The 22,257-nt window shown below is 34.8% G+C and overlaps 1 protein-coding gene across 3 annotated transcripts in view; it reads right to left on the bottom strand.

Moving 5' to 3' along the window:
• The window catches only part of TTC27 (tetratricopeptide repeat domain 27), a 113,735-nt gene that overhangs the window by 43,907 nt on the left and 47,571 nt on the right, over positions 1 to 22,257 (bottom strand). For all 3 annotated transcript variants that reach the window (XM_005526905.2, XM_014255941.2, XM_088052982.1), the window contains one exon: positions 10,124 to 10,237. In XM_005526905.2, the coding sequence (XP_005526962.1) occupies positions 10,124 to 10,237 (114 nt within the window). The remainder of the gene's footprint in view (positions 1 to 10,123; positions 10,238 to 22,257) is intronic.

The raw sequence follows: 22,257 nt of genomic DNA, 5'->3' as shown, positions 1-22,257 counted from the left end.
TTTTTATCAGATTTCCCACTGCAAATCTCCTTTGGCAATAAATGCATTGGTTTCCCTTAAAATCACAGCCTGTATGCTGACCTGAGGAAGTAAAATATTTTTTTTTAGTATCAGGAGAAAAGAAAAGCCCTACTGACAGACCATTCAGTCTTTCTTTACTGAGTGAATATATACGGGCAAGACCATGGACCACTAGTTACTGGGATTTACTAAGTTGGCTTTGACTTACTACCTATTCCAACTTCAGCAAATATTAGAGAACCAGTATTTCCATACTCATTCACTCTTGGTACTTTTAAAACTAAAAGCAGTCTTCAGACTCACTTCCTGCAATGGGTAAAGCAACACTAAAATACCTTCTAATGAAAGAATTTTTTAGAACAATGCTGGATCACTTTCAAAATATTAAAAGACACACAGACACAAGCAATTCTATCAATAACATTTGTCTCATTGTTATTGTGTTACTTCCCAGAAATTGCTTTTGTACATCTTCATTTCATTAAAGAAGAAGGCACCATCTACTACATGCGTGACTCTGAATTAAAGACTGAATTAATTCTCTGTTTTTCAGTACAGGTCACCATGGTCCTGCAACCTCTGGAACTACAATAATCAATGCACTTAGTGCCTTTTCATTGTATTGGAAAACTCATGCATTTGGCAGGCTTTTCAGAGATTCTGCAGAGAAAACAGAGAGGACAAAGAGAACTGCTTTAACTTATTTAACTGATTTAACTTCTTCCCTGTAATAAGCTGATCACCATTACTGAATTGTAACTGCAAAACTATCATAATGAGGGCAATTTATACCTTCTCTGCATATATTTTTATTGTTCTGGAAAATGATTAAAAACTGGAAGGAATGCAAAATTCACTCATTCTTAATTTAGCTTTAAAAAGCTATTTCATGCAATAGCTTCCATATTTTTAGGAGACTACTACCCTAAACAAACAAAATAAGCATATGGATTTGTGTTATTGAAGGTGAAGAATGATTGAGCCAGAAAGAACTATTAAAAATTTATGCATTTTGAATTAATTAACTTAAATACTACTTTGGTCAGCAAATAGTTTTTTTGGGTTTTTGTTTGTTTCATTTATCTGGGTTTTTTGTTGGTTTCCTTTTTTAATTTGCATCTTCTCTTCCTTTAAAAGATGAATTTGCATCAGCAGTGAGAATCAGACTGTCCTTCAATAATACATAGCCTTATTCTGTGTTGGTTTTGGTTTTTTTTTAATCCAGAAGGATTCAATATAAACATGTTTAAGACAACTCCATCTTTAATACAGAATTCCTGCTTCATTTTATAAATTTAAATGTTCGAGTATGATAAATAGCTTTTCTCATGTCCTAAATTAAGAAGTTAACTTGCCCCTGTTCTAAGACTTTTTTAGATGGAAATGGAAGTGTGATTAGCAAATAAAGCAAATGTACATTATGATCCAAATTAAACAAAATTACAGTCCATGTAATGAAAAGACAACTATCAAAATGAGTTTTGCATTTACAATTTTCTCTCTTCTTACAGATATCTTAGAAATGCACAGGTTCTGATTACACATTAAAATTAATATATATTAGAGTTTTAGTCCTAATTTTATAGAGCAAATACAAAAAACATGCTTTTTTTGTCCTATCAGCTCCCAAGGAGTTTCTCAATTCTGAATAAATTAGGTCTTAAACTGTGAAAGAAAACACATCTTTGCACCTGCCTGGCAGCTACTGAAGGCTGGTTTGCCCTTTCAACACACTTTCAATTCCAGATACTTCATAGTGATTTTTACCAGATCATACATACTATTGTCCTTTAACCTAAGCATCAAAACATGTCCTGCTGGTATATTAGTTGAGATTACTCATTATAAGTGTAATTTCAAACATTTAGTAATGAAATATATAAACATTAATTGAAAGATCAGTTTTTCTTACCCTAGTTATGACCACGTCATCACTTGGACTTTAAACTTTATAGTTCTACAGGTAGTGCCTGCATCATCAATAGAGATACTGAATGCATAAGGATATTACCACTTTCAAGCATTCAACATTTAACAATTCAGCTGAAGTACCAATTTCAAACAATTATTCTACACTTAGTTTATAAGGAAAAAAATAATTTATAACTTCTTATTAATCTTCTTTACAAAAGTGAGCATTTAGAAAAATCACACCTGTCTATCTCTAGTATATCTTTTATCTAAGGGGTTTTTCAGTCTAATTCTTTGGTATACCAGTTAAAGCTGTTCAATTTTTCCATTTTATATGGTGGAAGACTGGAAAGCTACTGCCTATACAACATTTACCAACCGTTTTTCTTTATGATATTCTGTTAGTTCATTCTTTCCCATCCTTACTACCTTGTCTCTGGGCTAACAAATTCAGTCTTCACTTTAACTTATCCTTAAAGTATCCCCTACATGTTTAAGTAATCTCAACATCTGAAGTTATTCACATCACAATTACTTCGAATTTAAAAATTATTGAGGAAGGGACTTCCTCTTGAATATAATGTACTCATTTCATCTAGACAATCACTTTAATGGCAGGAAAGAGAGAAGGCAAAAAAATTGTAAGGCATCTATACAAAAGAACTCCAGGCACTGGACAACCAATAGTACGCAGTTTTTGCCTAACTGAAGGTGAACTTCTAAGATGCAAGATGATATTGGTAGTTTTAAGGAAGTATGTTGGGGTAGGAGTTGGTATTTTTCCTAAAGCGAGTCACATAGCAGATTCTTAATGCGAATGTTTTGGTTCATTATATCAAATATACCAAATGTGTGTTTCACTTTGAAAACAATACTAGCAAACTAAGAAACAATATTCGCTTTGGTTGTTCACAGTCATTTTACTAAAAAAAGCTTCAGTTTCTTTGTAATAGGGCTCTTGCAGTGGGTGTGGAAGAAAAGCACATAAGAGGAAACGAGTAGAACAATCCCAAGTGAAATACAAGGCATTTTGATATCAAAATTAGCACAAAGGAGGTCAAGGTCATGAGCAGAAGATAACTGGATTCATGACCACCTGACGTAAGATTTCCTTTTTGTTTGAAACCCAGAGCCAAGCAATGTACCAGGCAATTTAGAGCACCTTGATGCAACTGCCCTTTGAAATGTTTTGCTGCAGTCAAACACTACCACCTAAAGAAGCGTGGCAAAACACAAGAGGTCTCCAATAGCACAGCAGCATTAATGACTTTCAAAATTATGAGCTTACTGTTATTTCTGGACAAATATTGAACCCAAAGTTACTGAGTACCAGTGCTTAGAATGTGGATTTCAATGTTGAAAGCGGTTAATGACTTAAGCCTCCACTTCCAGCATAAAATCTTTAAAAAAGTACTTGGGTGTATTTTATCTTCTTTATGCCATTGATATTTATTTTTTTTTTATCTGTTACTTACATGAAATATAATTTTATAGGTATTGCATTATCCTTATAAACAAGTGTATCTTCTTGAATATTTTTGTTTTCAAAGAAAAAGCTGGTCTACCTGTCAACTATGTTACTTTTATGATTTATCAAAAGATGTAAGCAGAATTTCCTCTCAAGTCTGCAGAAGAAGCTAGATTTACAAGTTTACTTGATGAAGGGTGGGTTTAAAACCAGAAAAATCAAAAACAACCATTTGCTGTACTGCCACTGGTGAACAGCAGGTATAAAACACTTCGCACAGGGTGCAAAACCCACAGAGGAACTGCATATGATTCAAAATAGTACGCCTGTGGTAAGTTCCAAGCTGTTGTGGTTACACTGCTTTTATAGTTCCCAAATCAGTTTGATCTGGGGGAAGACAAAACAGCAGTCAGTGCTGAAAAATAGCTCCAAAGACCTCTTGCATCAGCTCTGCTTTCTGTTTTTCACTAAAGCAGGAAGTAAGGACAAGAATGAAGAAAAAAAGAACAACTATCACCATCAAATTCAAGTAACAAAAAAGTTTAATTACAATATAGGAGAAGCAGGTAACTGCCTTGAGATAAGGCACAGTCTGGTTTGTAGTACCTGGCATATGTGCTGGACAGTGTGATTGTGTACAGCACAGGGCTATTTCAAAATATAATTTGTTAGTTCACCCTGAGATACCTATCTCCAGATCTGTAATTATACTTATGACATAAAACTGTACAGATTCATCTATTCAAATATAGCAACAGCTGTATGTCTTCATCTATTCAATTTAGCAATAGACAGGAATAGTGTCTCCTCCATGCCAGCTGGTCTGTGGAACTAATTATTTTAATTGCTTAGTTTGTTGAAGCGGAGCTTATGATGTTTATGCCTTCCAGAGCAAAGCTTAGGCAGAACGATGTGAATGTTGTGTCCTGATTTTCTTTGTAACTTGTGTCATCACTTCATCTATAAAAGAAGTGTAGTATTACTGTTCAGTATGGCTTAAGGATTCTCCTATCACCACCTTTCAAAATGTGACAACTGAGTGAAAAGAGTCAAAGGGAAAAAAGTCTTCAGAGCTAAGGCTCAATGGGAAACATTTGGGAAAAAATGGAGGCTTCATATTTTTGGCTTCTTTTAGAAAGTGCATTGACACTGGAAGTGGAACAGCTCAGGTGTTGAACACAATTGTCAAGAATAGTTGAGAAAATAGGAAGAAATTTAAACGCAGAAAGAACGATTTCATTCTTTCCCCCATACCAGCTAGTAGCACTGATCCAAACTAAAAACAGCAAAACAGCAAAACCAAGAGTGCAGTAGAAAACTTCTAGGCAGAAATCATTACCTGAAAAATTAAACGACTCAAAATTCTCTTTTTTTCTAGTGGTAAAAAACCACTTCAATTATTCCTGAATAACTCTTGGCAGACTGGATCTCTGCTTCCCCCTGCTCCTGGTCCCTTCCAACCCATAATCACATAGTAGAAGAAAAACAGAAGGAGTCAAGCACCACCACATTAATTATTTTGGAGTGTGCTAATGAGTTTGATGTATCCCCAAACTCAGTTGTGTCATGTAACATCTTCTGTCAAATATGTCATCTGTTTAAGCAAAATGAAATACATTCTGGAAATGTGTGCCTTGAGACTGAAATCATAACTATCGCCAAGAGGTCACTCTCTTGAAATTGCTTTCTGAGGTAATAAGGTTTATTTCTAGTGTTCTGAAGACCTTATGATCTTGTATGGAATTCAGTAAGGAATGGTTTTATAAGACATCTGGTTTTTCTCATATTTTTAAACACTTTTTGGAACATGTGTTCTAATAACAAATACAATTCATAATAGTTAAGAACTATTAGGATATCAGTGCATGATCTCCACAGGATAGAAGAGTGCTCTCATGCACTTATTACCCTCCTGAAGGAAGTGATTTATATCTCCCTCAGTTCTCCAGTACATCTCAGATCCCAGTAACTTTCCACTAAAGTATCCACTAAAACTTTCAACTTCATGTGAAACAAATTTATTAAAATTAATTTTTCTCTTCCTTCCTCCCCTCCCCCATTCCACCCACAACTAAAAGCACCTATTAAAATCTTATTTAATGTACTCCTGGAGTTCAAGAGGGGGTTAAAGAACAGAAACAGGAACTCCTAGTACAGGGATCTAATAGTTTTGCTGAACAGACAGGTGCTGTCATTCCCTTGGTTATGCTACATGTCTCTATTACTCCAACTGTGGTTTGAGAGGCCTGATCAGAAAGATGTATGACTTGAGAAGCAAAAGAACAGGGAAAAATCTGTTTGCCTCAAACCTCTCTAGATAAGCCTTTTGGGAGGAAGACTGCTCCCTTCTCCTTTTTGAACTCTTAACTTAAATGTTGAATTTGTCCAATGTAGAACAACCACCAAATAAAGAAAAGCAGAGCAAGCAATTTGGCATGGAACAGACCATTTAGTTTTGAAAGTAAAAAGGATATATTTCTATGATAAATGACATAACTTTCTTGCATAACCATTTAAAGCCCATCAATGTGAAATTAACAAAACAGCAAAGTTGTGTTCAAGCTCATAAAGCTCAAGACATCAGTTCTATTAAACCTCTATCAGCCTTCTATTAGATCTCTATCAGCCTTTCCATTTTACAGACACATATAATTTTTTTTCAGATTTGAAAGAACTGAACACTAACTAGCATGTTTCTTTAGTAAGATCAATTTAAACAAAAAAAAATTTCCCCATACAGAAAAACATTAGTTGCTGGAGAAAATGACACTCTGAAGTATTATTTAAGTGCAAATTAAAGGGCAGTTGACAGAATTCCCAACCACATACATCTGTGTATGACTAAGGATATAAAACAAGATCTCATGTGACCTTTCAATCTTAGGCATAATGACTGGCCTATAATATTGCTAGTCTGCTCCCAGCTCTCCTGAAGTCTTATTAAAACACCCTTTTCAAGACACATTTCTCTGCCCCAACAGGCAAATTTCTTTACTGCCAAGAAAAGCAAGCAGGAGGGAACTGTATGAAATACTGCGTATGTTGTATGTGCTAGGAAAGCCAAGCCATCAGCTGGCAGGCATGCTGTCACCACGTGTAACGAGCAGCAGAAAACACAGTCAGAAAAGGGGCCCATAGCAAGCTGATAAAAGCTGCAAATGTAGAGGTAGCCAGTGTAGCCACCCAGGTGAGGGTAGGATACACCTGGGATATGCCAGGTAGGAGAATCCTGAGCAGGCTGCTGGAGCACCAGGTACATGGCAGCTTCACCTCTTTCACTGCTGGCATAATACAGCAGTAAATGATGGTCTTGTTTCTACCCCACCATCCTTTGTACAAAGGATGGCATTTTAATTCATTTTAATTCATTTTAATTCATTTTTCTTCATTCTTAAAAATACTTTCAAAACCACTGAAAAGGAAGAGTAAACTTGTTTCATATATCAAGAAACTGCAGTGGGATGATACTCTATGTGTTTTGAACTGGTTTGCTTGTGGGTGGGTTTTTTTTCCCTTGATCATCCTTCACTCTCTCATTTTTTCTCATCTCCTAGACCACTCAAAATTCCTTTTTTTCTCTCCCATCCTGTTACTTGAGCTCTGACTGCACTTCCAGTAGTAATTTGGGGCTTAACAGCTTAGTCCTACTGATCTTCCACTATTAATAGTTTCTGAACTATTTTCTTACAATAAAACGTAGGTGAAATCCCTAAACTGATAGATCAGGTTTCTGGTTTTATCGAAAAACTACCCTCATTTTTTCCTGCTTTCTCCCACTTTCCACCCAACTACTTCTCACCCTCCTGGACCTTCACCCAAATGGTGGAAAACAATCACACAAACTTAAAAAAATCATACAGCATCGAGAGACACATTTTAGTTGGCAGGACCTTGACCCACATTTCTATGTTACAGTTGTAATGACTAAACATTCTAGTGGAATGTAAAATAACTGGTTTGGCTTTCAAACACTGTTTCCTTTTCTTAGAAAAATGATTGAAAAAAGTACTGACTAGAAATCTTTAACCTTAGTTTTGCAGGTCCAAATCCCATTTAGGCAAAAACTGGACAGAGACAACCCACAGCATCCAGAAAAAGTTAAGGAAAAAAGTGTTTCCTCATCACTTGCAGTTAGCTACTAGCTGAAGTACATTCCAGAGTACCCAGAATGATCATTTTAAAAATAATTCCAAAGACTGAATTATCTGTAGTTCAGATTTTCAAAATAATCAGAAAAAGGTTTTGAAAATGATAATTCCAATTTCTCTTGAAGTTTTCTAATTAGAAAAAAGACTTTAAAAAATCTATGAAAACTGTTTGGCATAAAGTAGGGATATACTTAATATTTGGAGTCTAGCAGTTAATTTTAATCAATACGCCTCATTTCAAAAAGAGCTGCAAATATTTTCAAGTAATTAAAATAATGTAAACAGACATAGCCAGTTCTACAAAAAAGGTAGTTGAAAAACACTTTCTTTGACAAACCAACAATGTAGCCAGGTTTGCTTTAGGGCTGAAAAGCATCACATGCCTACTCAGCAATATTCATTTAAAAACATGTTTATCAGCTGCAGATCCAGCACAGGAGCAGGTAAGGGTGGAAATGGGGAAAGGAAGAAAAATTAAAGTAGAATAAGACAGGAGAGTCCCATCATCACTAAGCTAGAGCCTATAACAGCTCATGCACTTTTAAGACAACCCTAAAGGAATGTAGAAGATTTCATTTACCATATCTTATTCAAGCTGTTTTACAAGAATTTTTATAATTCCTTTAAAAGATTGATATTGCAAACAATCACATTTGCACCTCCTCCCTTAATCTACCATAACTAATCTTTCTACATCACTCTGAACTAGTAAATAATGAAATTGTAAAGCAAGAACCCATTAAATCCATTTGTATGAAAATTCTGGGGGGTTGAAATCCATTTTCCACTGATAAACAGATGCAGAATTCATTCGTTCTTTGGCATCTTAATTAAAATTATATCTCAGCATCTTCATGAAGATGATATATCAGAAATTACTTGTGCTATGTATGAAAATAACATCATTCACCATTTTTAAAATCATCATTTTTAGCTCTGTTAGAAACACTGTTAATAAAAATTTCTGATCTGATGGAACTCAGGAATGAAAACCTTAAATGGGAAGTTATTCAAGTTATTTGATTAATTTAGCACATATAAACCATTAAACAAATTTTAACTATTTTTGGAAACTGAGCTTGTTACCATTAGATCAACACAAATATGCAATTATATCCAAATGACTAGAAAGCTTAATGAAAGAAAACATAAACGCATTAAGACCAAAGGGAGCATTTAAAACCACAGATTCTGTGTCCACTGTGGGGTCATCTCCCAAAATATCACAGCCCATGTTAATCAAATCCTTTGCATTACTGCAGCTGCAGCACCAGAAGTCAGATAAATGGAATTGCTAAGAGAACCCCTTCATGAAGACTTCTGTCATGAGATTATCAAACTGTCTAATATAACAATTTCCAGTACTCAGGTTTAATCTAGCTAGACAAAAATGTTGGAGGCACTCCAACTGTTTTATGGCTTAGGGCATCAAGGATCCTGAGATCACTTCCCAAGTGCCATCACATTCTGTATCTCCCAGATTTGGAATCCCTGGCTTCCCTGACAGTCTCCTAATGACCACAGGAAATTCCACTACAGCAACCCCATGTTTTCATCAGCACAAGAAAAATGCAGCAGCACATCCAAAATGCCCTTCTTCAAAGACTCATGCATCATAATGATTTTAAAAGAAACATCAGCTTTTCAGGATTTAAATACATAGCACCATAATGTTAATTTTTTACATTCCTGGTGGTTTTAACCAGCAGGAGTGTTGACTGATGGACACACACAAATGCCTGCTATTCATGTGTGACAAGACTCAGCTGTACAAAGAAGACAAAGGGCTAAAAAAACTGTACTATGAAGGTAAAAAAGAATCTAAAAGAATCTTGATAAAGCCTATAGATCTTTCTTTTGAAAAAGAATATTTTTAAAATTAATCTTACTAGATGACACATTTCAGGATTTTAACACTTCTTTTTTGTATTTGAAAAAAAAATCTTCTCTTTGTTTGGACTGAGATTATTTAAATAATCACTGCCTCAAACTTGAAATAAAAATGCTAATCTAATACTATCACATCAAAATGGTAAACTGAAATTGCTGCTATATTCAAGAATGTGTTTTCTTGTTCTCACAATACCAATGGCTATTTACAAGTTTCAGTGTTTTATAGAGGTGATTTACTTAAGAAAAAAATATTGAAAAATTCAACAGCAGTAGCAGCTTGACATTCAGGAACATCTACATATACTCCTCAGATTGTGAGTCAGAAAGTACAGGTACAAAAATAGATTTTAATTTTAATCTTCCAAAACTTGTCATGTTTTTGAAAGTGATGATTCATTACTTGTACGTATAAGCTTATCTCAGGACTAGCAGACATAGAAGGTTTATGCATCTAATTTAGAGACGTAATTAGAATATTATCTTGTACAGTTTGCATGGAGGAACTGCAGAACCACCTAACTCCTGCCTGCTTGTATTTTATTTTATTTATATATTATATATAAAAAAACTATATAAACTATATATATATATATATAAATACATATATAGATTTGTATACATATATATAAATCTATATATACACACACACATCTATTATAATAATGCAGCTCAGAAGTTTTACCTGAGTCTGCTTCATTGCCCGTTCCATTCTGCGCGTGCTTCCTTTCTCCAGTTTGGTCCGAAGGAGTAAGGCTGATGTCTGAATGGCCCAGAACTTTGGCTGGGAGAGTAAACACTGCAGAGAAAAAGAACATTTTGTCATTACTTCACTTTTAAAGACACTGAAGACAGTAAAGCTTTTAACAATGGTCTCAAGCATGAATGTTGTTTCCTATTCTGAAAGTCAAATACGTAGCTGGAGGACTTACTTGATGAACTGAGGGCTGTACAAATTACCTTAATCTATTTTCCACATAAAAAGTGGTCTTCAAAACCACTTTCTCCTTCTCAGCTATGCAGAGCATGTACCCATATGGTGCATAGACCAAACTGCACAAATTAAAATGGCTACTCGGAACCAAAGGAAAACAAAGAATTTGATCCCAGGCTGACTGGCTCAGTCTTCTTCACACTTGCATACTGGGTAGCTGTAGACAGCTACAGGGATCCTACTTCTCAAGCTGAACAAGTGCAGCTCTCTCTTGGCCTCTTCTCGTATGCAAGGTGCCCTGATGCCCATGTTAACAGCATTTCTACATAAAAGACGTTGAATTTTCTAAGAATCTGAAGAATATTAATTAATCTAGACCTTGCCATGACTTGAGACTAATAGGAAGAATTTTTTTACTTCAGTATATATATAGGGAATATGGAATAATCTATGTAAGCAGCTTTCCTAAAATAATTTTAAGTTATAACTTAGAACACACTGCACTGATACTAGAAACGTAGTGCCAGTCTCCAACCACTGATTTTCAGGAAAGTCCAATAGAAGACACGCAGCCAATACAATTCTGGTATCTCTTAATAATTTACAGACTTCCTGGATTTTTTCCAGTGTGGTTTTAGACAGAATATACCATTTCTGAAAAGTGAGACAGCAGGAAAGCTTCCTTACTAATTTTATTGACACTGCAAATACAATCCATCTTCTCTGAGAAAATACATTTGTCTATAGATATTTGTAGACTGGAGAAAAAGCCCCAGTGGTTTTATTCTTTCCTCTCAAAGATCTCCCAAAGCATTAAAAAGCATAATTTGGTCATGATTTGTGTTTAATGCCTGACAAATTTCTGTCATGTTGTAATCTGTTTTTGTTTTCCCTAGTGATTTCAAAGGAAAGGAAGCAGAAAGAAACAATCTAAAAAAAATTTTCTCCAAACAAAACTACAATAGGAAGAGAGGCAATGGCAAATGAAAGCATAAATGAAGGCAGTGTGAAGGCACGCAGAGCCAAACACTTCAACTAACCCTACCCTTTGTGACCAAGAATCTCCGCACTGATCTTCATGAGTTCTACCTGGTATTAGACTAAGAGGCATCCAAAGGCTTCTATACTGTCCTCTATGTTCTGAGGATCTGGAATTAATTAAGGGAACACAATCACAATGCTCTCTATTCTGTAGACTTTCAACTGCCCTTTTACAAAGTATAATCACTAAATCTATTAACTGATGTATGTCCTAGTTCTGAGAGCTCACCTCTCTCCTAGCTCCATCCCTATTCTAGTTCGGTCTTAAGACAAATACAAGCAAGGCATTCCTATCACAGGATATTGGTGTTTATTTTTTAGCAACCATCCCAGGTAGCTGCTAAATCAAACACCTTATGGAATTGCTAGGGCCAAAACTTGAACAACATCTCCTTTACCTTAAAAAGCTTGTTTTGTGGGAAAGGTCACTTTTCCCCATTTTCTCCACTATTACTATTGTGTCATATGATTTAACTTTTTATTTCAAGGGATTTTTTCTGTGCTACCTTGTGGTAGATACTAGTATTAATTTTGCAAAAGAAAATGACAACTAAAAGTCTTGGCTAATAATGCTCCTGAACATATTTTCAGGTCTGATTACTGTCGTTGTGCAGCAGCAGAGTCCTTGTTCTCTCACTGGTTCATCTTACTAAGTGGAGGGCAGAGCACAGAGTTTCTGTGTCCACAGCATTCGGCTCTGCAGGAGAACCGGCAGCCCAAGAAAGCCTCTCCTCTGTCTCTGTGTGCACCTCCCACACCAGCACCTAAGCAGTAATTGAAGCAAGCATGCTACATGAGCTGTGTATAAAGTCCAATAGGGAGGGAGGAAATCTGAAGAGAAACAGGGTGGAAGACAAGCAGAGATAATAACATTTAACTCCTCTGCACGAGCAATGACAACTCGTATTTTGAGTAACAATCCTGCTTTTTAAGGTATTCATGAAATAAAAGGAACGGTTATACCTGCTGTAAAATTACAGAAGAAAAATTTAAGTTTTCCAACAGTTTTATTTATACAAAGAAACCCTGCAACTGCACAAGACAATGAGAAGCAGACCTAGTTTTCATTTAAGAAGCACTTGTAATTTTATACTTTTACAGAGCTCACAGTCCTGCACCAGAATTCAAATGCTCACCTTTTCATTGCCTAATTATAACATTTAAAGCATCACAAAAAAAAGCAAATAATACATGCATGAAGGGCACAAATGTTTATACTTAAAGGTTGTAAAGAATAGTTTCAGAACATCTAACCATAACTATTAAGCAAGCTTTAATCTTTTACCCAAAATGTCCAAATATCCCAGATAATAAATACTTTCTCATAAGATCCAAAGATTTATATTTTTACCGGAAGCTAAATCTAGACTCTGTTAGTAGGACTATACGTTAAAATAAAACATCTGGAAAAAAACCCAAAAACTTAATCAAGATCATGCAAGTTTTGTCAACGTACTTGAAAGTTCATTATGCTGCACCAAGGGCAGCTAAGAAAATTAACAAAATAATTCTGAAGCAAAACCACTATTGAGAATCTTCACAAGTCATCTTTGTTCTTACTTTAGGGAAAGAACAATAAAATAAAGGAAGAGAAACGCAGGAAGATTAGACAGGGTGATAAGAAATGAAAGAAAATAAGGTTATGCAACATTTTCTGCACAGAATAGGGTATTTTCACATGGGGAAATTAATTTCTCCAATTCTTCCACACATTTTTTTCCTACAAACAATATCATCCCCTCCCATCATATCAGAATGCAAAAAGATGACCAAAGTATTATACAAACCAGAATATTTAATTCAATAAATCTTCCTTATATGACATTCAAAGGAAACAATATGATGCTGCAAGTCTTAATAACAAAGTAGTCCATGATTGTACAACACTTACAGTATCCCCATAACTATGTAAGAACAAAAGGCAAGTTTTGTTCTTAGAACAAAATTTCTCCAAGCAACCCATTCCAGATTGCTCAAGGAAGTTACTGATGCTGTATCCCTGGATGTGTTTGTTCAAGGCCAGGTTGGATGAGGCTCTGAGCAACCTGTTCTAGTGGAAGGTGTCCCTGCCCATGGCAGGGGAGTTGGAACAGGATGGCCTTTAAGGTCCCTATCAACCCAAACCATTCTATGATTCCAAGTAATACCCTGAATTGAGAGATAGATAGATTACATTAGTAATGACAACCAGATCAAACCCAGCTACAGATTTCTGTCAAACTCAAAAATCAGGTACCATTACTGAATGATTCAGCCTCAGTATTGAGAATTTAACCTAGGTGTGAAGTACTTCCTGATCACCCATAACTCTCTGTCACAGAAACAGAGAAAACTGCATCAGTTGGTCACAACTTACAGAAGTTAAAGATTGGTCAAAACAATTCTTCTGCCCTCCTCCATCTACTATTTTAAGAAGTTGGGAGTTCTTATAGGAATTCTTCCTGACATCAAAGTCAGGAATAGCTTACTTGAGCATCTAACACATGCTTGAAAACCTCAAACAGATAAAGATGATTCTTGTTAACTGCAGCACTAATTAATTTTAATGTTTTCTAAGTTTTCCTTATGATAAATCTATGAACTAAGGCTATTCTTTTACTCTTGAAGCTTGCTCACTGGTAAACTATCAGGAGCCTAGCAAAGCACTCTGATTGCTGTGATGGAGCTATCATCTGAAAATGGACTTGCAAACTGAGCAATTCTAATTGCAACCAGTTGTGGAATTCTTAAGAATTTGCACATCAGTCCATCAGCTAACCAGAAATATTCTGCTTATTGGCCAAATTGCCAGGATGTGGCGAAATTATTTAACTGAAGTCACAGGCAAGAGACACCCTGAGGATAGCTCTGTTCCTCTGTCATGCCTCCAACAACACGACTCTTAGTTCAGATTTGGCTCAGGTTATTTGCTCACATATTTTAAGTTACAAACAAACAAGCACAAAACACTGAGGAGGATTTAGAGAAAAAAATGAAAAATATTCCTTTCTAGTTCCCTTTTATTATCTATTTCAGTTAACATACTTCAGGAGCTTTATTGTTCATTTTTCCAAAAAAAAACACAATAAGATTTTCATATGACTCATGTGTATTACTTCACGTCTACTTATCAATAGTATTGTTTCATATAACCACGTATATCTTTATTTCATGATTTTCAGTAATTCATTCAGATAATTTACATTAAACCCTTATTTCTTCAACACATCCCAAGGTAAAATGGCAACATTTTAACTCATTCTGTGCTTTTCTGTCAAATGAGACACTACCGTGGCTTTTTTTCCACATTCTATATCATGCACCACAGTCAGGTGGGTGCATAAAAAACCCACTAGTGTGACTGAGGTATGAACAGGGAAAGCGTGCCTTTCACTTGTACACATATCTGTGAATCTCTGGTGAATTACTTTAATCACTGAAAGCTAACTTAAAAGTGTTTAATTTGTTTTTATGTACACAGCAAAGAATTGGCAAAAACTTCTATGGAATTCATGACAAAGGACAAGAGGAAAAAATCAGTATGATATTAGGGAGAATGTGATTTACTTTCCACATGTTATTCTCATCCAAATAATCTGACACTTAAGTTTCTGTATAACTAATGCAAGTTTTTCTTCTAAGAAGCCATGTTCAAATGACACTTATTTAATTTGGAATTTTTTTGAAATTTCTCCTAACACTAAACTGGTGACCAAAAAAGCAAAATGAAATAAAATTTAAAATAAACAACTTTGAGAAAAACCTGAAAGATGACACATTATTGTGGAATAACTTCCTTACATTAAATCTATGTTTTTTCAACAGAAGACTATTTCATGAAAGATACTCCTTGGAAAAATTTCTGGAAAAAAGTATGTACAGAAAACTCTGCCCTGGAAAGTAGCTAAATTAACTTTATGAAACTGTTTTTAATTGCCTAAGAAAGACTAAGGCAATCCAAGGTCCAGAGGGACACAAAAATAATAAAAGTTTTGAGAAAAGTCCTTAAAATATTAACTCCTTTACTAACCAAGTTCAAACAGATGATCTGCAGTAGTACTGGCAGCATCTGTTTGAAATGGGATTTGAAAATTTAAACAATAATTCTGTTAGAACCCTGTAAGTTAAAATAAAGAACATTTGTGATTAAGTGGTTTCCAATACCAGTGCATTTTTTATGTTTTAGTGAAAAGCACAAGTACCAAGAGGGCAAGAAAAATACTACATTTCTAGTTACAATTAAGCAGCAGAACCATGGCTTGGCAACAGAACAAGCCAGTCAGTATAACTACTTTTAGCTTTTCTGCTTAGTGTAGGAACATGTAAAAATTTCCTGTTGGCTCAAACAGATCAAGTAGCTTTGTTCAAATCAAGTATACGTACCTATTCTGCTGTACATGCCCATCCCAAAGATTTTGAAATAAAATCTTCTTTTGATTCCTAGTTATTATATGGCATCACTAGCAAATGTATGATGCTGAGGTTTTACAGAGCTCAAATTCCTCCTAGTAGTGTTTTTATTCTTATCACAACACTCAACAGTTTACCAATCCTTCAGTGACCACAAATTAAGAGGAAACCATAATAACTATGCACATACACAAACCCTCATATCAATAAACAACTGAAATTCATTACTGTTTTCTAAATAGGCATATTTAACTGGACAAGAAATAGTATTTGATGTTTAGGCTGATTTAATGTATGTGTCAAAGGCACAGAATGCTGTTGTGCTGGTGAATATACATATTTTAATGCAAAGAATTGCTTAGTAGCCAGCTAAAGGAATTATTTTCTCTCTTTGTATCTATATTTAAATTAAAAGTTTCTACTTTGCAACTATCACAGTACAAACGCTCTTTATATGCAGAAATGGAATTTCTAATAAATCTAAAAATGCATTCAGAATTGAAGAACATCAAATAATAATTACAATAAAGTTTTTTTGTCTTTGATTCACCATTATCCTTAGTTCAATGCTACCCCCAAGACTTTTCCTCTTCTTATTTTCCATTTTTATCATACACAAATCTTCTCTGTTGTTGTGTGTAATGATATATAATTACTGTATGTAAATCTCTGTATGTATTTTTATGTAACTGCATTGAAATGGAACCCTTAAACTAAAATGTTTATCTGTAAACACCCGTCTGATTCATCCCAGACAAAGACTAAATGCTATCATTTCAGAGAGGTTATTTTTTTCTTTTCATACTAACAGGGGAGCTCCTCCAGTGTCTTCATAAATCATCATTTCATTGAAATTGAATCATCTGAAAGTTCACTCAGAAACTCCATTCTTCTATACTTATTTTTATATATATATATATAATAATTTTCATTTCTCTGAGGGTATCACCTTAATGCACTGACAACTTCACTTTAGTTTCAAAATTCAAACAAAACTTGACAGCCAATAAAGATTTTCTCTTGGACAGTAAATTGGAAGAGGTAGCAACAAAAGACAACACATCAAATTCAATCCTATTGACTTTACTGCTTCTACAGCAGAACTTCTACTTATGGAATCCACAGTACAATCCCAAATTTACATGAAACATCATGAGTATGTTATAGCTTTAAACAAACAACAGTGACTAGCTTGGGAACTAACAAAAAGGACGATGAAGTAAATTATTTCAAACCCTCCTCTCTTTTCAGCTTCTGTCATCCATAATCATTGGCATTGAAAACAACATTCCCAAATAATATTTTTGGAATCTACACCACTACACAGGATGGCAATTTGAGCCCCTAAAAATTCCTCACCTTTCTAAGTACTAGGGACAAAAAATATTTGATTGCATATGTCAGTAGCTAGATATAACATACTAATGTGAAAAAAACCCCAAATTTGAAGCATCTGTTAATTTGACAGCAAACCTTCAGATAAATAATTTCTAGAAACATTAGTTCTAGAAACACTGTGCTTTAGGCAAAGGCAACCAGGCTGTCTATTCCCTAGTCACATTTTAATAGCTATGAACACCTTATTTCCTAAGGTCCAACAAGAAAAAAATTACATTAGGATTTCACTCCAGATGATTCTTGTTTCAAATTGACAAATTCTAACCCTATTTGGCATAATTATCTCCTTGGAGAGCAACACAAATAAGATACAGGACACAAACATGGACAATAATACTTTTATACCTTGAGAATGGTATGAGCAGGAAGGAAGAGAAGAAAAGAAAGTCTAATTTATACAGAAAATTGTTCCCAGCATGGACTAGCCACGGGACTCTGCAGTTATGTTTTTGGTTGCTTTTTTTTCTATTAAAAAAAATAAATCTAAACAGAAGGAACACTCATACCTCTGTGTATTGTAGTCTACTACATCTTTACTCCTCAAGGTGGAAAGAACTTCTCAGGTATGAAACAAACATTAAAGGCCCTGCTGGTATCTTTAAGAATTGTCAAAACCTGTGCTGTATCTACCTTGACACATCTCTAATTTCACACTTTCACTAAACACAGAAATCTGTCCTACATTTCCACTCATTCTAACAGAGTTGTGGACCAGAAAAAAAAATCAAAATCAATTAATAAAAAAAATAAATCAACTAATCCTGCAAATTAGAAGTGTATATACATCAACACATGAGCAACTGTCTTCAAAATTTCTGCCTTTTTCTGTGAAATGGACTGCAATTTTAGGTAGCGAACAAAAGCATCTTTTTCCATATGGCTTTGACAACTAGAACTTAAAAACTAACAATACGAAAAGTCTTTGGAATTACAGATTTAACAGTATTTAACAGTAACACAATATGGAATTAACTGATTTAACAGTCTTAGGCTAAAACTAGCAAGACAAGGGTAATTTACATTTTTTTCTTCACAAACATGACAACTTTCATTATACACTTCAAATTAATTCTATTTCAGGCATTATTCCAAGTCATGTGTTAGTGTTTCTTTTTCAGTGTTGCATGAGGAAAATGTGTTATTACTTGGTTAGGTCTTAAATATTTCCTTTCCTAACAGCATCTAATGTAAATTCTGCATGGCACCTTTAGAGCATTATGCCAAGACCTCTGCACCATAATAAAAAACAAAAAATAAAGCACTGCTTGAACCTGTATGAAATGCATTAGCAGAAGTTCTGTATTTTTGTTTATTAAGTCTCTCTTTTTCAGTGAGTTGTTACATCATGACAACATGCTACAGAGTCAATCATGTGTTCACCTGTGGTTTTTCTAAGGCCTCTTGAAGTTACCATGATTTAAAGAATTCTCTGACTGTCAGTGAGGTAAATGAGAGAGACAGACAGAATTCCTGAAAGCATTAAAGTGACAAAGATTTACTTTCCTGCACTGAGACAGCAGCATTTGCACAGTGCCATTTTCCTGTTTGTACTGCTTTAATATTCCATATGTTTCAGGAGATTTAGACCCCACATTCAGCCATATTTTTCCCAAAATCTAAAGCTATTCACTCAATTGTATGACAAGGGTTTATTTTGGTCTATAAAACTAATCCTGGGACTGTCGAACTAAAATAGCTTTTCACCACAACAGGTGTTAGCTGATCATTAGCAGAGCTGGGCTTAAAGCTCTTAACCACAGCCATTAGAAATACCTCTTGGTGTTAAAAAGTCAAGAGCAAGGCCAAAACACCATCAGTGATCTGCATCAAGGGACTAGTTTAATTAGAATGGCATTTTTAAAATTCACTTTGTCTAGTCTTGTCTGGTAGCCTCATTACTCAAACTGTAACCTTTATATCATTGTAAATACAACAGACTACATTTTGTTAATTTTGACTACTAAAACAAGAAGACACTACCTGATTTTTTTTGTTTGTTTTTGCATTGCTATATACTTCAGTGTGTTTCAATGAGATGTTTTTGTATACATAATTTCAGAAGCTTGGATAATTTAATGGATTTGGAGTAAAACATTAATTATGAGTGCTGTAAAATTAAACATATGTGTACACACACATACTGTTACTTTTTTCAGTTTTCAGTTTTCTTTTTGTCCATACACACTTTATAAGGCAAAATGTTAGAAACCTCTTAGGTAAGCAGTTACTTATTTACACTATACTAGACTGATCTAGAAATGAATGCCAGACTCAATAGAGCAGCAATTACATTGCACTTACCTAAAGGCAATTTAATGTTCTCAAGTGTCTCATTTAATCTTCATCTGCAAATGACTGACTCTCTGAAATCTATCATATCTGGAATTTATCACATCTGAAGGCACATTAAATGCAATATAAGAGTTATTTCATACCTCTCTCAATCAATTCAGAAGTTAGACTGGAATAAATTTTCTTCTAAGAAGACTTAAAAAATATCACAATACACAAAAGCTAACATAATCTCACTTCAACTGTATTTTCCACAGCTATTTTTACCCCACTCAAATAGTGTTCTGTAGCAAATGGGTAGGTCTTGATAACATCCACCCACTGTTATCCTCATACTCTGTCCTGCTTATCATTCTAAATATATTTCCCCTCCATGGCACTTGTTTTAAGCAGTAACTCTTAACTCCTTCTGGTATCTACCTTGCAAAGAGACAGTTCTTGCTTCTAGGCAACTACGTACACTAGATCAGCTTGGAAACTGTGCTGGCTTACGTACCACTTCTGTAGTGCCTAGAATTCCAAGGAATAAAAAAATAAAAAAAATAAAAAAAAATAAAAAAAATCAGGCAAGAAATCTTGGAAGTTAGCTCTATTATCTGATCAAAGATATTTGTTACTATCCTTACATTTCTTCTACCTCCCCTTAAAACAAAGCAATTGTGGTTGGAAAAACTCAACACAGCCTCTTCAACAATAGATTGATATTATTTCATATTCACCAGCAACTTTTTCCTTTGTTAGTCAATACTCAGCATAGTCAGCTGACTATACAGCTGAAAGTCGCAATTGGGAAAAAGGATAACTTCCCAAAAGAAAATATCCTCAGACTTTACACCTCGTTTATTCCATTTGTTTTCTTTAGCAAAGGAAACTCAGGCAATATTCAGGTAAAATGAGGCTGCCCTACCCCTGGTCTTGGTTCTTCTAAGTAACATTAGTCAGGAGAACACCCAACTTCTCCTTCCATTCTGCACCACCATCTCATTTGAAACCTGAATTACTTTGAGTCTATTTTACCTCCTCAGTGAATCTTATTTTTGAAGACAATGAAGTAAAAAGAATTATACAGAAGGTCTAGATCTGATGCTTTTACTAACAGATCTAAATATATTGTTCTGTTATTCTTCCCTTCTTCTGCTTCCATGTACACTTCCTCACAGGCAGAATACCAGCCAAAACAATACCAGGTCTTCTCCTCAACCACACTTTTCAGAAGTGTAAAGGGAAATGGTTAAGCACTGTTAGAACAAGATTCATAACCAAACACATGAAATGCCACAGGTGCTCCTTCCTCCTGTGACAGTTTTTACATCTTCTGAATACACATAAAGAATTTCCTCAGCTTCTATGCTGGATGTTCCTATGTTTTCTCTTGGAAAATCTGTCTCACGCCATAACCCTGAAACTAAGAAACACCTAAATATTGTGTGTATTAAAAAAATTAAATAAAAACGGGTCCTTTGACATGAACACGGGGGTACTGGAAACAGATCTCTAGTCAGATATAGCAGAAACCAAGCACATGATGATTGTCTTTCTATCTAGGTCTGAATGCAGCTCTGCACATAAAACTGAAATGACAGCCCAGTGTCCCCTACGTGATGCAATTCACCAGGAAAAAGGTCAGAGAAAATGAGCACACGAGCACTTCCTTTTCAGAGCAAGTCTATATGTTCCACAAAAAGAGCTGTGTGAAAGGAATACAAAGATCTACGCTTACTGGAGAGTTTTCAGTGGAAACAAAAGACTCAAAGAAAGCTTTGTATGGATTCAAATGTCAAAGAAACACAAAAAAGCAAGCTCATATATCAGCCTGCATGGAAAAAAAATATAGTAAGAACTATGGATACTTATAGTGGGGTATAAACATGATTTTTTTGCTTCTGTATAATGCAGTCTGTGACTTTATTTGCATGCATGCAGGTATGTAACTTGCAGAGAAAGCTATGGAAGAAACAAATACCACAATTCAAAGTAATTTTAGACACAATGAAATAATCAACTCAGATCAAGTTTGGCTAGGAAAATGTTTCAATGCTTTTCCCCCTTCAGGATTTTCCACTTTCTAATAACAGTACAAAGATATTATCAATCAAATTGGTTGTTCAGTTCTACTTATACAACCAAGTTGCAGATGTATCCTGGATGTCCAGAATTATATAAGTTTTCTTTCACATTAACAGGCATTGGTGGACTGATATTTACCAGATTTTTAAGAGCTTGACACTCTTACGGTACTAACTGGTATACATATTGTGTCCTCATGTAAGATGTAAAAGAAGAGTATTTTTTTTATGCTTCTGCCTAATCTGTTTTTTGTGTTGTATTTTGGTTTGCTTTTTTCTTTTCATTTTAAGAGACTAAGTTCAGAAGTAATCTTTCCTTGGAGGTTCCCAATTTATTTTTTTTTTTAAGAAAGAAACTAGAGAAGAAAAGGAAATGTCATGAAAAAAAGATGATACTGTTTTGTTTAAAGGAATCAGCTTTCAATGACTAGTGAAGGGTAAACCACATAAGATATGGCTCCTATTTTCACTTAGAATGGAGTCCAGCCATATGACTGACACTTGCTCTGTTGTGCCAAACACATCACTTATTCTGTGTTATGCTGCAAACAACTTCAGCCAGATTTGACTGTAGTAGCATTGTTTTTTTCAGGTCTGTGGTTTGGACTTACTCCTGAAACAGCCTAAGTACAGACTTCCAGACCACATCACAGTACTGCATTTATTTCCTAAGGCCCAAGCTCAACAGAAATAAATCAC

Source organism: Pseudopodoces humilis, chromosome 3 (genome assembly GCF_049639895.1).
Source record: "Pseudopodoces humilis isolate 2021_Gansu_Grassland_sample_001 chromosome 3, ASM4963989v1, whole genome shotgun sequence".
In the NCBI taxonomy this organism is placed as follows: Eukaryota; Metazoa; Chordata; class Aves; order Passeriformes; family Paridae; genus Pseudopodoces; species Pseudopodoces humilis.
This window is presented reverse-complemented; position numbering and strand designations above follow the sequence as displayed.